The sequence below is a fragment of the Selaginella moellendorffii genome, unplaced genomic scaffold (assembly GCF_000143415.4).
Source record: "Selaginella moellendorffii unplaced genomic scaffold, v1.0 SELMOscaffold_26, whole genome shotgun sequence".
NCBI classification, from domain to species: Eukaryota; Viridiplantae; Streptophyta; class Lycopodiopsida; order Selaginellales; family Selaginellaceae; genus Selaginella; species Selaginella moellendorffii.
This window is the reverse complement of record NW_003314287.1, coordinates 1,246,757-1,262,407: the sequence shown is the minus strand read 5'-3', so window position 1 is coordinate 1,262,407 and position 15,651 is coordinate 1,246,757. Positions and strand designations below refer to the sequence as shown.

Genomic DNA, 15,651 nt, shown 5'->3' with positions numbered 1-15,651 from the left:
TCTGAAATGAAATGCGTCAGCATAAAAAATGGTACAAGTCAATTTTACCATCTACAATATTAGCGAATGGTGCTCCCGATGGTCGTTGAAAGGGTTTTGGTCAAGGAAACGTGAAGGGCGGAAATACTCTCCTCTGCAATGTGGGGTCAATCGCATCCGATGGCGTGTGGGCACATGCCATTTCAGCTGTAGACTCTGGTACAACTGGCTCAACAGTGGCATGGGGTGGTTCCGATGGCGTGTGATCACACGCCATTTCAGTAGTACAGAATATACATAAAAGATGTAAAAGCTTCAAAACAACATATGAAATAGACTTTGGTGGGATGGATTGTATAAGTGATTTTTATCTTAAACCCTACATTTGAAGCATTTGTCCTATACATGTCAGACTGACACAAGAAAAACACAAGGATTACATAAAAATTACATTTAAAGAAAATAATAATTGAAATAATCCAAAATATAACAATAGAAGATGGAGTAGTAAATGGAGCGGATAGAGTATTAAAAGATGTAATCCAGAACAAATAATATAGTTAGAATTTCAAAATTTGTAAAAATAAGAGCTAAAGAAAATATAATAGTAAATCAAAATAATATAAAAAGACTGGTCATTAATAAAAAATAACAATGTGAGGTCTAAGTGTATGGCTATAATGAATATTATCATAATGGGATTTTAATAGATATTAAATTGGTTTAAATTTGGACCACTTGCTCCTGTATATAAACTAAAGTTTTCTGGGCTAATTAATATACACATTTCTATATTTCATTTCTATATTTCATACATTCACATTGGTGGAGGAGAAAGGTAGTTTTGATTGTCTTTGAGGAGTGTTTGGATTTGGGGTTTTGGTTTAGATTTAGTTTTTGCATCATTTAAATCTCCCTTTCCTTATATCTCTTTCCATTTTTTTTTCTTTTTTCTAATACAACTCTTTTTGATTTTGTTGCCAATCCTCATAATTTTTCCGTGGGATTCTGTAGCCAACTGGAAAAAGGGCAATTGCTTGATGAGAGAGCCCTTAATGGCTATTTTATCCCCATTTATCCCCCAAGGTTTCAAAGATTCACAGTGATAGTATATCCAAATCTCACCTCCATTTCCGTACTGAATCTACCAATCTTTCCATTGTGTAGATTAATTATTCCATGTGAGGCAATTAGTCATTCACCTATATTGCAATCCCACAGTGGATACTTTCGTCTGTGGATACTCTACACAAAAGGAAGGACGTACGCATGGATGTCGGATACCTTCGTCTGTGGATACTCCACACAAGAGGAAGGACGTACACATGGATGTCGGATACCTTCGTCTGTGGATACTCCACATAAAAGGAAGGACGTACGCATGGATGCCCAATACATACAATTTCAAATTTAGGGGTAAGAATATACCTTGCTCAAGGGTATATTATATTTTAAGTAGCCATTAATCAATGGGAATCAAACCCGTGCCATTTGCTCCGATACCAACTCTAGCGCACCTTATCTCTCTCCCATTAAGCCAATTGGAAAAGGGGCAATTGTTTGATGAGAGAGCCCTTAGTGGCTATTTTATCCCCATTTATCCCTCAAGGTTCCAAGGATCCATAGTGACAGTATATCCAAATCTCATCCCATGATCACATGTGCTACAGAGTCCTAAGGATAATATATACCTTTGGTTTGATCACTTTATAATGATTGTTATATATCATTCTTAAGATGATGTTTAGCGTTTGTGTAAATTTCCCATGTGTCTTCAAAAGACAGCATTGCAATGGTACAATGGTTTGAGTACAAACACTCGTGGGGATTGAAGCATCTTCAAATATGCATTTAGCCATGTTAACGATTGTGATGATGCCTTCTAACAATTATATCATTTTCATCAAATGCCATTTGAGTCCATGATGCAATTTGGCTTCATTTTTGAAGTTTATTACTTTGTGTAGAGTAAAACATGTTAGAGCGGACTAAATTGGGAATGTTGTAATTAGCACTTCGTCAAGATTTTGTAATATTTGTGTATGCCACTCTTGACAATACTCTTCACTTAGCACAACATTATAAGACATTGCCTTTTCCACTTCTTTGTAAGCCATAAATTTTTCCTTTCCAATTTGCCAACTTACTTTGGTTCAGCCTCAATCCCTATCAAAGGGTCCGCACCTTTTGCGCTACTAGCATCTGCAGTCTTTCGCTTTTTCTTTCGCTTTTTGTCACGCTTCAGCTTGCGTACGAGAGTCTCCAGCAGAGCATTGGTCTGTGCCAATTGTCCTTCTAGAACGTCCAATCAAGCCTTGGACGATCAAATCTCGCCACCAGACTCCTATTTGGAAGTTTCCTCACTAGAGTCCTCCTCATGCAAAGATTCCTCATTCATAGCCTTTTGTTCGACTGGAGGCTCCAACTCTGGCGAAGGTTCTATCTCTGCCTTGGTTCGTTTCCGCCCTGCCTTTGCCATCTCCCAGCAATCCACCTCTATCCTTCGCTAGAATTGAGGAAAAGGCTCTGATACCAAATTGTAAGCCAAAAATTTTTCCTTTCCAATTTGCCAGCTTACCTTGTCTATCTGACCAACACTGCCTTGGCTTTTGCTAAATTCCCTCGCCAAGGTTCCCGCCTATTGTATCAGCTCCTACTTGGTCCTACTTGATTTCAGCTACTCACTACACAAGCAACGGAGTGTTATCCATCCATCCACGGATTCCCAAATCTCTCCCAATCCCCCTCCCCGGGTTAGACTAGACTTAAGGTTTGGCTACACTCCCCATAGGCACAAGCAGCCAAGCACACCAAGCCTCCAAGTTTCTAACATCCCTTGGTACAACAAGACTTGATCATGGGACCCTCTAAATTCTAAGCCTTGGGTGCAACACTTACTTCGAGACATCGGGGCGAAACACTGTAGCCTAACGGCCCAGTATGGGTACCTCCCACTTCTATCCCAAAGGGAAGGCCCAAGCCCCTAGGAAGGGCGAGGACCAATGAGCCACAAGATACTCAAGTGGGGCACCACTCCACATGAGCCGGGAGCACCACAGTTAGTTTCCCTTTCAGGAGTGGGAGTTGCTCTTGAGCACTTCCTTGGGTGGCCCCTCTAGCCCCACCCGAGTCCATGCTCACTCCCACCCAAGGCCCCTCGACCCCAGCCTTAACCTCAAGTCAGTTTGGAAGCACCACTGGAGAGTTCCTTCAAGACTAGTTTCTGGACCTCACTATCCCTACTATACTTTTGGAACCCCTGCAGCCCCCCCCCCCCCCCCCCCATGGGAGACGCTTTGGGCTTTCACCCCTTGACCCGTATTAATACTCGAAGTTGGTCTCGAACTCGATCTCGGACCCGACTTCGGACCCGGTCCCAGACTCGATCTCGGACTCGATCTCGGACCCGATCTTGGACCCGATCTTCGACTTGACTTCGGACTCGACCTCGGACTCAGTCTCGGACCCGATTCGGATCTCGGACTCTTTCTTGAACTCGGTCTCGAATTCGGTCTCCAATTCGGCCTGGGACTCGATCCCGGACTCTATCTCGAACTCGGTCTCAGAGTCGGTCTTGGACTCAATCTCCAACTCGGTCCCATCCGATGAACTCTTTGTCATTTTGGTCATACTTTCGGGGATCCTTTAGCCTACGACACCTCGGGGAGTTGGTTCCTTACAACTCCACCACCCATAGAAGAAGTTTGATGCCCACATCGAAAGTCTCTTTTTATCCTATGACTTGTTGACCATGTTTCTGGGGGTATCCCCCCCACTTAGCAGTGTGCCTAAGTTAGCCTCCCTAGCCAAGAGCCCATGACAACGGAATATAAGTGTCCCTATACCCCTCACCCCACCACGCCCTAGTATGGGGTTGGGAATTGAACCCAACCTTGCTTTACTAGGGGGTTGGGACTCAAACCCAACCTCCGTAGAATACGTTTACGGATTTAACATCCCCATGGGGAGTTGGGCGTAATTCTTTACGCTTGGTCAACCTAGCTAACCCATGCTAATTAGCTTAGCTTACCTTTGGCGCGCCTTTGGCTCCCAACATATGCCATTGCTCAACTTCACAAATTGATACTTTAATTGAACTTTGCATAAGTACATAGAGTTCTGCCTTGTAGAAATTCCTCCACTACATCTCGCGCGTTCATTAAGTTCTCCTCCGGTTCCCATATTGCTTTGCAGTGTGGAAATCCTTTCCACTTCACATGGAACTCTCTCACCGCGCGTCCTTGTCGCTTGCTCTTGTGCGTATTGAGGATAGCCTCGACTTCGTATTCCTCTTCCCCTTGGATAACCTTAGGTAAAGGTCTTACTTGGTCCTTTGCGAAGCGGATCCTCAAAGTACGGCTTGAGTAAGTTCACGTGGAACACTTGGTGCATTTTCCCCATCTCTCGAGGAAGTCGGAGACAGTAATCCACTTTACCAATTCGTGCCTCAATCTTGTAAAGCCCCGCAAACCTGCTTAAGGAACTCAAAATCAATTCATTTACAGGAATATATGCATTTTTACCTTTGGGTCAACTTTTGGCTGATCCCACTTGGTAGCCTGAGGTTCTTGGTGTTCAGCCACACCTTCTCCCCAGCTTGGAACTCTACATCCCGGCGCTTCTGGTTCGCATACTTGGTTTGCCTTTGTTGAGCCTGTTCCAAGGAATCCCTCACTAGATTCCAAATGTTGAATCTTTCCACCGTGAATACCTCCACTGTGGGTAACTCTCCATGATACTCGGCCACACCGAGTTCCATAGGACCTTCAATAGCTCGCCCATTGATGACTTCCCATGGACTCACCCCGATACTCGAATGTGGTGAGTTATTATAACACATTTCCGCAAGTCCCAAATGACTTACCCAATCGGTTTGGTCTCCCGAGACATAGCATCACAAATAATCCTCCAACTGCCTATTCATCCTTTTCGTTTGTCTGTTTGTCAAGAAGTGTTAGTGCCATCAAACTTGATTTAATACCCAATACCTGTCTGTGGGTGATAGGTTGTGCTGAATTTCAACTTGGTGTGATACTGTTCCAGGAGAGTTCTCCAGAACCTACTGGTGAAGATCTTATCTCGATCTGAGATAATCTCTTCTGGCTTTCCCCACACTCGAGCCACTTGTTCGAAGAACAACTTCGCCACACCTTCCGCATCCACTTCCGTTGTGGTGGGTATGAAATGTGCCATCTTCAAAAACTGGTCCACCACCACAAATATCACATCGAACCCCTCACTTGGGGGGAGTCCCGTGATGAAGTCCATCGTAAGACATTTCCACGGACGATCTGGAATTGGGATGCTTTGTAACAAGCCCCCACTCACCTTAGTCACGGCTTTGACCTGCTGACATGTTGGACATGTCTTTACATAGTCTTGGACGTCCTTAGTCATATTTGGCCAGTGATACTTTCTCTTGAGTAAGCCCATTGTCTTAGGCATTCCGCCATGTCCCACAAAAGGTCCGTCATGACACTCTTCTAAGGCTACCTTCCTTAATTCCCCTTCTGGAACATACACCCTCGTTTGCTTATAATATATGATTCCACTTTGGTCTGTTCGACCTTGTTTAGTTCAGCCTCAGTCCTTATCGAAGGGTCCACACCTTCTGCACTACTAGCATCTGCAGTCTTACGCTTTTTCTTCCACTTCTCGTCACGCTTCAGCTTGCGTACGAGAGTCTCCAGCAGGGCATTGGTCTGTGCCAATTGTCCTTCTAGAATGTCCAATCGAGCCTTGGATGACCAAACCTCGCCACCGGACTCCTGTTTGGAAGTTTCCTCACTGGAGTCCTCCTCATGCAAGGATTCCTCATCCATAGCCTTTTGTTCGATTGGAGGCTCTAGCTCTGGCGGAGGTTCTATCTCTGTCTTGGTTTGTTTCTGCCATGCCTTTGCCATCTCCCAGCAATCCGCCTCTATTCTTCTCTAGAATTGAGGAAAATGCTCCGATACCAAATTGTAAGTCAAAAATTTTTCCTTTCCAATTTGCCAGCTTACCTTGTCTATCTGACCAACACTGCCTTGGCTTTTGCTAAAATCCCTTGCCAAAGTTCCCGCTTATTGTACCAGCTCCTACTTGGTCCTACTTGGTTTTAGCTATTCACTACACGAGCAATGGAGCGTTATCCATCCATCCACGGATTCCCAAATCTCTCCTAATCCCCCTCCCCGGGTTAGACTAGACTTAAGGTTTAGCTACACTCCCCGCAGGCACAAGCAGCCAAGCACACCAAGCCTCCAAGTTCCTAACATCCCTTAGTATAACAAGACTTGATCATGGGACCCTCTAAATCCTAAGCCTTGGGTGCAACACTTGCTTCGGGACATTAGGGCGAAACACCGTGGCGTAACGGCCCAGTATGGGTACCTCTACCCCCCCACTTTTATCCCAAGGGGAAGGCCCAAGCCCCTAGGAAGGGCGAGGACCAATGAGCCACAAGATACTCAAGTGGGGCACCACTCCACATGAGCCGGGAGCACCACAGGCAGTTTCACTTTCGGGAGTGGGAGTTGCTCTTGAGCACTTCCTTGGGTGGCCCCTCCAGCCCCACTCGAGTCCATGCTCACTCCCACCCAAGGCCCCTCGACCCCAGCCTCAACCTCAAATCAGTTTGGAAGCACCACTGGAAAGTTCTTTTAAGACTGGTTCCTGGACCTCACTATCCCTACTATACTTTTGGAACCCCCTGCAGCCCCCCGCCCCCCCCCCCCCCCCACCCCCGGGAGATGCACGCTTTGGGCTTTCACCCCTTGACCTGTATTAGTACTTGGACTCGGTCTTGGACTGGATCTCGGACCCGATCTTGGACTCGACCTCGGACTCGGTCTTAGACCTGATTCGGATCTCAGACTCAGTCTCAAACTCAGTCTCAAACTCGGTCTTGAACTCGGTCTCCGATTCAGCCTCAAACTCTATCCTAGACTCTATCTCGAACTCGGTCTCAGAGTCGGTCTTGGACTCGATCTCCGACTCAGTCCCATCCGATGAACTCTTTGTCATTTCGGTCATACTTTCGGGGATCCTTTAGCCTACGACACCTTGGGGAGTTGGTTCCTTACATTCTCGTTACACATCTTTCAACTCTACTTTATGTGGGAGATGGTCATGTTTCAATGAAGGTTAATGTTGCTGCTGCCCAAGTCCAAAGATAAGGGCAAGGACATGGTTGTGATATTTGTTGCTAGGCATATGATGAAGTTAGTCACATTTATTGGCATTATTAGTATTTTCTAAATTAGTGAGCTTCATTTCTTGGGTGGAGACATTGGCATCAACAACATCTGATTGGTGCTGGTGCAATAGAAGGTCTAGACACTAAGATGCTTCTGGGAAACAAGGAATCATGTGAGTAGGATCTCATTTTTATAATAAGAGATTTCTTATTATTCTCTTCGTATTGGTTGATACAGTTCAACTTATTGCCATATGTTTTTGTCTACATTTGTATCGTATGGCAGAGCTAGTTTTCATTCTTTATGGCAACAGCTATGTATATGCATGTGCAAGGGATGAGGTGGATCTAATTGTGCATGTGGGTGATCTTGAGCTTAAACTGCAGTTATTACAGGTGATGCCAAGTCAAGCTTTTGACTTCATCCTTGATATAAATTGATTGCGGTGCAATTATGCCAAGTGTGACCATGAATCTTCTTCCCCTTATTTTATACTTCTTTATATTTTTTCCATTTCTCTCTTATTTTTGTTTCTCTTTATATTTCTACTTTTACTTTTGCTTTCATCACTTTTGTTTCTTTATTACTTCCTCTTATATTTTTATTTTGTTCCACTATTCCTTCTTTAGATCTCTCTAACGGTCTTTGTGTTGCAGCAGTTGACTGGCTCATGAAAGAGTATATTAATCTATTTGAATTTGACTTGTCATTTAGGGCTAAGATTGCAACACATCATCTTATTCTAATTGGGCCAATCAAAGTTTCTATTAGGTTTTGGTCACTAAAAGAGCTCAAGATTTTGACTTTATCTTTGGTCAAGAGTCAAACTTTTAACCTCATCCTTGGTATAAATTGGTTGTAATGCAATCATGCCAAGTGTGACCATGAAGCTTTTTCTCTTTATTTTATACTTTTTTATATTTCTTCCATTCCTATCTCATTTTTGTTTCTCTTTGTGCCTCTACTTCTATCACTTTTGTGTTTCCATTACTTTCTCTTATGTTTCTATCTTATTCCACTATTCCCTCTTTAGATCCCTCTAATGGTCTTTATATTATGGCAGTTGACTAGCTCATGAAGGAGTATATTGATCTCTTTGAATTTGACTTGTCGTTTTGGGCTAAGATTGCAATACGTCATCCTATTTCAATTGGGGATACTCATCCAATCAAGGTTCCTATTATGTTTTGGTCACTAAAAGAGCTCAAGAGTTTATGTGCAAACGTTAAGGAGATGTTAGAAAGGGTGTTATTTGAAAGTCATAGAGTCCTTGAGCGTGTAAATATCATTTTGTAACAAAGCTTTATGGGAGTATTTATTTTTGCATCAACTATCATATATTAAACAAATTGATGATCTTTAATATGTATCCTTTTCCTTATACTACTAAACTCTTGGATTTTCTGGGGAGAAGTCATTGGTTCACTAAGTTAGATCTTGCTTCTGAGTACTGGCAAGTGTTGATGGCCGAGAAAAATATTCTCAAGACTGCTTTTTATACAAGTTTTTGGTGATGCCGTTTGGTTTGAATAATACTCCAACAACTTTCTAGTGGATGGTAAAGGAGGTTCTTTATGAGATACCAAAAGTGACTACTAATTTCATCAATGATGTCTTGATTCATTTAGAGGAAACATGGGAGGAACATATTTGTAATGTTCATAAGGTTTTTGATTAGTTACAAGAAGTTTGTTTAAAGTTGAAACAGTCGACATATCTATTGAACATAACTTATCTTGAGTACCATATTTCTTATGAGGGTTTACAAATTGATCTTAACAAATTAAACTTATGGCTCTTTTAAGGCTTTCTACTTCGATGTGTATGAATGGTGTATAGTGCTTTTGGGCAAGGTGTAGTATCTCAGTCATTTTGTTGATCATCTTTCTGATCACACTGAACTATTGTGAATATTGTTGAAGTCGTCAATGTCATCTTTCATGTAGTCTGTGAACTTTGAGCGGGCATTTATGGATTTGAAAGAGGTATTGACAACTCAGATATCTAGGTTGAACACCTGGGCTATGTACAAGTGGGATAATAATGGTTTTGGTTATATTGACCAAACAACACTAAAATATATTTGAAATTAATGATTTGTAAACTTTCCTCTTTTCCTTTTAGCAGCAACAATAATAATCCTTTCATTAAAATATTATTTTATTAATAATATAATAGATAAAAATAATTTACCTTTCTTCCCCTTCCCCATCTCCTTCCATCATTATCACGCATGGGTTTGGTTTGCCTTAAACATTTAGAATATTTAGGAATATTCTTTTATATATATAAAAAGATATATTCATGTATTATATAAAATTATATACGAAATTATGGATTTTACTTTTGTATTTCATATGAAAGGTATATATGAAAATTTTACTTTTTTGTTAGAAAGTACTTTTCTAAAAACTATATTTTATTTGCAATGTTAATTGAAATTTTACTGTTATTTTGAAATAAAACATGGTTTGAAATTAAATCCATTGGCAAATTTATAGTTTGGAGCTAAATACAGGAGTAAAATAAGACAACAATCTTCTATTAAACTAGTTGAAGTAAAATAATTTACTAATTTTGAAAATTTTAAAATCCTAATGTAGGTTGCAGACGAACAAATAAAAAATTAATAAACTGGCATAAAGTTTAAAATGTGTTAAAAAATTTAATAAAGGCAGAAAAAAAGCACATCACAAATAAAGAATAATATATACATTATTTTTATGTGCAAAATGTGTAAATTTATATTTTTAACAATTGTTTTTAAATTTAATATTAACTAACTAACTATCAATATACATATATTTTATAAAGGAGTATACACTAAAATTTACAAAAATTTAAATATACTATAGCTAAGGATTTTCATAAGAAATTAAAGAAAAAAACTATTAATTTAATATTTTAAAAACTAAATTCTTAAATTCAGAAATAAATTCATGATGCAAACTAGTTTCTAGATTGTATCCTTTAGGCCACAAATACATCTATTGCATTGTTCATGGTCAATGCAAGATCATTACTTGAGTATTTTTATGATGTCATGGTTAAACTAGATAAGAGTAATTTAAACCTTTAATCCCTTGCCAATTGACTAGCTTAATTGGGCACCTGACCAAAATGGGTCTCCATCATCTTATATAAACTGTAAGGAACTACGTGATATACGTAAAACAGGAAGGATGAAGTCTTATGTGTGCATGGCTGCTGTGCTCCTCCTCGGTTTCCTTGGTGCAAGCTATGGTTCTTCCGATAGGTGCTTCTGCCCTTGCTCATCTCCATCAGCCACTGTTGCTCCGCCACCTTTTCACTCACCTCCAACACCATCTTCGCCACCACCACCGCCAGCTTTTCACTCAACTCCACCTCCAGTGTCTCTCTCGTTGGAAATCTCGTACGGAGGAGTGCCAGTAAGGATTGGAAGCATTTTCTCGTGCCGGGACACCGTGAGCACTCCTCAAATTCGAGTAACCGGCCACGCCGACCCCAACCAGCTCTACTCGCTTATTATGCTGGATCGGAGGGCGTCGAGGTCGATCTTCTCGATCGCGGATCAGTACACGTACATCCACTACTGGGTCGCAAACATCCGCGGATCATCGATCAACAATGGCGATGGAACTCTCGGGAGAGTTTTGGAAGGATACATGCAGCCAGCCCCGCACGACTACTTGCTTCACAATTACGAGTTCCTGCTCGTTCCACAGCAGCAGGTGATCAACACCCCTCTCGCTGATCGATTTGTCAAGGATGTTGATAGCATGATGCTCCAGTATAATCTTGGCAAGCCAGTGGCCACCACTTCGTTCACCGAGCAGCTTCGCGCTGGTAGAGGATGTTAGGCGATTTGGTTTTCATAGAGTTCTTTGTAAAGTTCTTTTCTCATCAATGTTATCCAAACTTTTGGCGAGTTTGAAAGCTCTGGGCCTTGTGCCAGTGGTGTTGTAGAGATCGGTTGCTTCTCTGGTACTGGAGGATGATCCAAAAGCTCTGGGCCTTGATCCAGTGGTGTTGTAGAGATCGGTAGCTTTTCTGGTACTGGAAGATGATCCAAAATAGGTGCCGGAAGGAGAAGTTGGGCCACAGGACGTTGCAAAAGGCCAAGTGCGAGTGGCAAGCTTGCCACAGCATAAAGTTGCTTAGCCTCGTCTCGCCCGAGGTTCGTATCAGCACGTCCGGCCATGGAGATCCTGCCGTGTAGAGATGCCGTTCGATGCTTTCCTTTGTGATTTGCGAGTCCAAAGTCTGCCAAAACAAGCACAAGGAAAAGGATGTCAAAAGAGAAGAGGGAGAGGGAGAAGGAGAGATCACCTTTAGTGAGTTCCTTCCATCGTTTTCATTCGTAAGTTGAGAACCACCGGACTGAAAAACAAATCCGTCAAGAACAAACAAGAAAGAGCTAAGGAAATATGAGTCCAGTACCTTCGATGAGCTCAATCCAAGAGCTTCCTTGACAGCCTCTCTGGTAGCGTTGACAATCTCTTGCGTGGATGTATAGGCCACACATATGTTAAGCACGGTTATGGAGTTGTGCTTGGTCGCGGCCATCGCTCGATTCGCGGAAGCTCTTACATCTTCCGGGAGCAAGGTCAAGTCTCCAAGAACACACACGCGAATCCCTTTCGCGGTGGCCAGCCCTTCGTTGGAGACGAGAAGGTCCAGCTTCTCACGCATGAGCTCCATGAGCGCGCTCACCTCCTCTTGCGATCGCGCGAAGTTGTCGATGCTGAATGCGTACACTGTTACGTACCTCACCCCCAGATCCAAGCACAGCTCCAGCGTCTGGATGAGGCTATCGTAGCCAAATCCATGGCCGCTCTTCCTGTCGATCCCGGCCCTGTCCGCGAAGCGCCTGTTGCCGTCCATGATGATCGCGATGTGCTGCGGCACTGGGCCGCAGAGGAGGATCCGGACGCCGATCCAGGCAATCGCCCGGCACAGCGCATTCCAGATCGTCCGGAGCATTGCCTCCCAAGAGCCCTAAAAATAATTCCATACTTTGGGCAAGGAATGCGCGCGATAGCAATGGCGATCGCGATCGCCTTCGCGAGCGTCGGATCGGCGCTGGAAGATAGCGACTTCCTTTTCGTCCCTCCGGTCTTCGATGTCACATCCTTTGGCGCGCTTGGCGATGGCGAGACGGACGACTCCCAGGTACTTGTTCTTGAGCGAAAAATATCTGTGCGATTCCAATTCCTTGTTTCGATCGTCCAGGCATTTTTGAGCGCCTGGGAAGCTGCTTGCTTCGTCCCGTCCTCCACAGTGCTGTTCCCAGCAACATACTCGTTTGTGATCGGGCCAGTGGAGCTCTCGGGTCCTTGCGCGGATTATATCACTTTGCGGGTATTTTGCCCTCCATAGCTAGAAAGAACAATAGTTTCTTCCAAGAACTCACATTGTTTTCTCCTTCTAGGTGGATGGAACAATCATGGCAAGGGATGATCTTAGTAACTGGAACGTAGACCTTGATGGCTGGCTGGTTTTCAGTGGTCTCCAGCTTTTCAGGCTAACCGGCTATGGTGTGATAGACGGAAGAGGTGACTTTTGGTGGGCTTATTCATGCAAGATCTATCCTTTTGCGGTGAGCTTTATCTTCTTTTCCTCTTTTTCGCTGATGGAAATGTTTAATGCCAGGATTGCCGAACGAAATCACCAACCGTAGGTTACCTCTCGTCCGCCTCTCGAACTTTCAGAACTAAACAAAAAGAAGAAGCATGGGATCGCTTTGAAACTTCTATATCCTTGAGTCGGTGCTTTTTTTTCTCTCATTCAACGCTAATGTATGTCCCTCAGCTCGCAGTCCGTATTGCTGAGACGCATCAGTGCCGTGGAGATCTCCTACTTGACCTTGAAAGACAGCCAGGAATTCCATCTCTCAGTGGAAAGCTGCAACGAGGTCTACATGACTGGACTACAAGTTGTTGCTCCCAGCGACAGTCCCAACACAGATGGTATACATATTGTCCGCTCGGAAAACGTTTATCTCCAGGACACTCTCATCGGCACAGGTAATCGCTCGAAGTTTTCTCGGTGTTGACAAAGTGGTGGGTTTTCCAGGGGACGATTGCATCTCCATACAAACAGGCTCGTATAACATTTATATCGAGAGAGTGACTTGTGGTCCGGGCCACGGTGTGAGGTGGGGTTTTTCCTGATCCCGTGATCTCCACGGAAGTTTTCTCATATTTTTCTTGCGCAGTATAGGTGGCCTTGGAAAATATGATTCCTGGGCTTGCGTTGCTGGTGTTTATGTCAAGGACCTTGTCATAAATGGAGCCCAAAACGGCTTGAGGATTAAGACATGGCAGGCGTGACATATTTCTCTTTCAATCTTTTCTAGGCTGGCTAGACTGATCTTCTTTTTTGCTTCCAGGGCGGTACAGGGGTGGTTCATGACGTTCATTTCGAGAGTGTGACAATGAATGACGTTGCATTTCCAGTCATTATAAACCAGTTCTACTGCGACAGTGTGCTTCCTTGCGAGAACCAGGTTTCTGTTTCTCGGTTAAAGAAACTCTGAGCGTTTTGATCCGAAATTGACGATGCTCCAGACAGATGCGGTGCAAGTTCACGACGTTTATTTCAAGAACATCCGCGGCACGTCTCGGACAGATTTCTCAGTGTACCTTGCGTGCAGCGACACCGTCCCTTGCCAGAATATTTTCCTGCAGGATGTAAGTCTTACGCTTTCCGGTTCTAATGACTTGTCCACTACGTCGTCCTTCTGCTGGAACGCCATGGGAGAGTGGTATGGGGCTGAGGATCCATACAACTGCCTGGGAAGCTCGGACACTCAAACTTCCCTCCAGTTCTGTGCGACCACAAACTCAAAGAACAATTGACAAGGCCGTAAGTTCTGGCAAATCCGTCCATTGCTTCTATAACCTTGAGTTCTCTTCTAATCAAAACTTTCTAAAGCACAACTTCCAGCCAGCGAGAACAAGAAGAGAAAAGAAAGAGAGAACTCATTGATCTCTTTGGCCAAAGATAAGAATGCATTGAGCGCGATGGTCGCGTGTATGAGCAAATGATCACAGGAGTTTGGAAACTCCAATCGTATCATCAACTATTTTCATATTATTGTGTTTCCTACCATCTTTTTCTTTTCGATTGATCCTTTCGATGCATAACTCAGGTAATATGCTTGCACGGGTGTGGAATCTTTTTAGAATCGAGTCCAGACAATGATAAGGTTCATGCCGGGGTTCGAATCTGGCAGCAAGAGCTTCAGGCTTTTTAATCCAGGTACCTTGAGCAAAAACATCAATAAAAAAATATGGCAGTGGATGAGGTTGAGTATGACCAACATGATTTGGTTTTATGGATATTAATTATTGGAAAGAGACCCGCTCTTTTGCACTAAACAATACTTAGATGGTTTTATTCCGGTCAATCTGATATGTTGTGCTTTGGGTTTGATTTTTGTGTTGTCTTTGAGAAATCTATGATTTTTTATGATTTAATTTTGTGGGTGCTTGGGCTTGCTGCCTGTGCAATCAAAACCTTTATGTCAACTTATACTACTTTAGAATTTGGGGAATGCGTGATGATTCCACCCAAAGCTTTTCTATGCTTCAAAGATTCCTTACAGGTTCCCTGGAGAAAAGCTAGAGCGACTTTTACCCACTCCCGTACAAGGTAAAAAAGAGTGGAAGGTAAATCCTGATGTCAAAATGCAGGCTAGAGAATGATGGTGTCGTCTGCGTGGCAGGGGTCACGAGAGTAGAGGGATGGACCAGAGCTACCCGTGACGAGTGACAGGCCGACACATCGGACGATCCCTGCCAGGATGGCAGTGCCAGGCGTCCTACGTGGTAGTTGAGATGTTTACCGCGAAAATTGACGTCCATTTCTGAGCTAAAGAACGGAGAAAAGCCCAGCGAGCATCCAATGCTAAATCCACGATCGATCGTTTTGGAAGATAGAGGTGTTTGTTTGAGGGAAGAATACAAAGCCCATATCTATCCTAATTCTAAATAAACACGCCACCCATAGTTTAATCTTATGTCGTTGTCGCGAAATTGTAAGAATGCGAGAAAGGTGTAATTGCGTTTGTTTGGTGTGGTTCAATGCTTCTCCAGGGGCATATTCCAATCCCCGCGTTCTCGTTCGCGAGGAATAATTAACCGCTAATGGTTTGGTATGGTATGAAGATTTTTGGCGGATAATCCCATGGAGGGGTCCAGCAATATCCTCGCTGGCGCCCTGCTTACTATAATGACACGCACAGTTTTCATAGCCAGGGAGCCACTGGCCCAAGTACAAACCAACAAATGTGGACCACATTATTTTGTACGTAATGGGTGTGGTAAAACGGTTCTTACCCGGGGAGGGTGGAATATTTTAACCGGGGAGGAGGAAAAATCCCCCACGCACGCTTTCGCGTTTGTGGTTTTACTCTTTCTTTCTATCGGCGGCGGCTCCATAGCGAGTCCGCCCGCCCGGCGCCCGCCATTTCTTGCCCTCTCGATCGCTGCTACGGAGCTCGATCTAT

The 15,651-nt window shown here is 43.5% G+C and overlaps 2 protein-coding genes and 1 pseudogene across 2 annotated transcripts; 2 read left to right on the top strand and 1 right to left on the bottom strand.

Annotated features, from left to right (window-relative positions):
• The first annotated feature begins 10,342 nt into the window (after positions 1–10,342).
• Positions 10,343–11,107, top strand: LOC112348042 (26 kDa secreted antigen-like). The gene has a single exon (XM_024679974.1). The coding sequence runs from the start codon at positions 10,358–10,360 to the stop codon at positions 10,997–10,999; it is 642 nt and encodes a 213-aa protein (XP_024535742.1). The 5' UTR covers positions 10,343–10,357; the 3' UTR covers positions 11,000–11,107.
• LOC9629048 (dehydrodolichyl diphosphate synthase 6) lies at positions 11,049–12,125 on the bottom strand. The gene is made up of 3 exons (XM_024680154.1): positions 11,580–12,125; positions 11,469–11,519; positions 11,049–11,402 (listed from the first exon to the last, which is right to left on the bottom strand). Exons 1-3 carry the CDS (start codon positions 12,120–12,122, stop codon positions 11,049–11,051), a joined length of 948 nt encoding a protein of 315 aa, XP_024535922.1. The 5' UTR covers positions 12,123–12,125.
• Positions 12,126–12,160: 35 nt separating this feature from the next.
• Positions 12,161–14,252, top strand: LOC9629047 (annotated as a pseudogene).
• Positions 14,253–15,651: the final 1,399 nt, after the last annotated feature.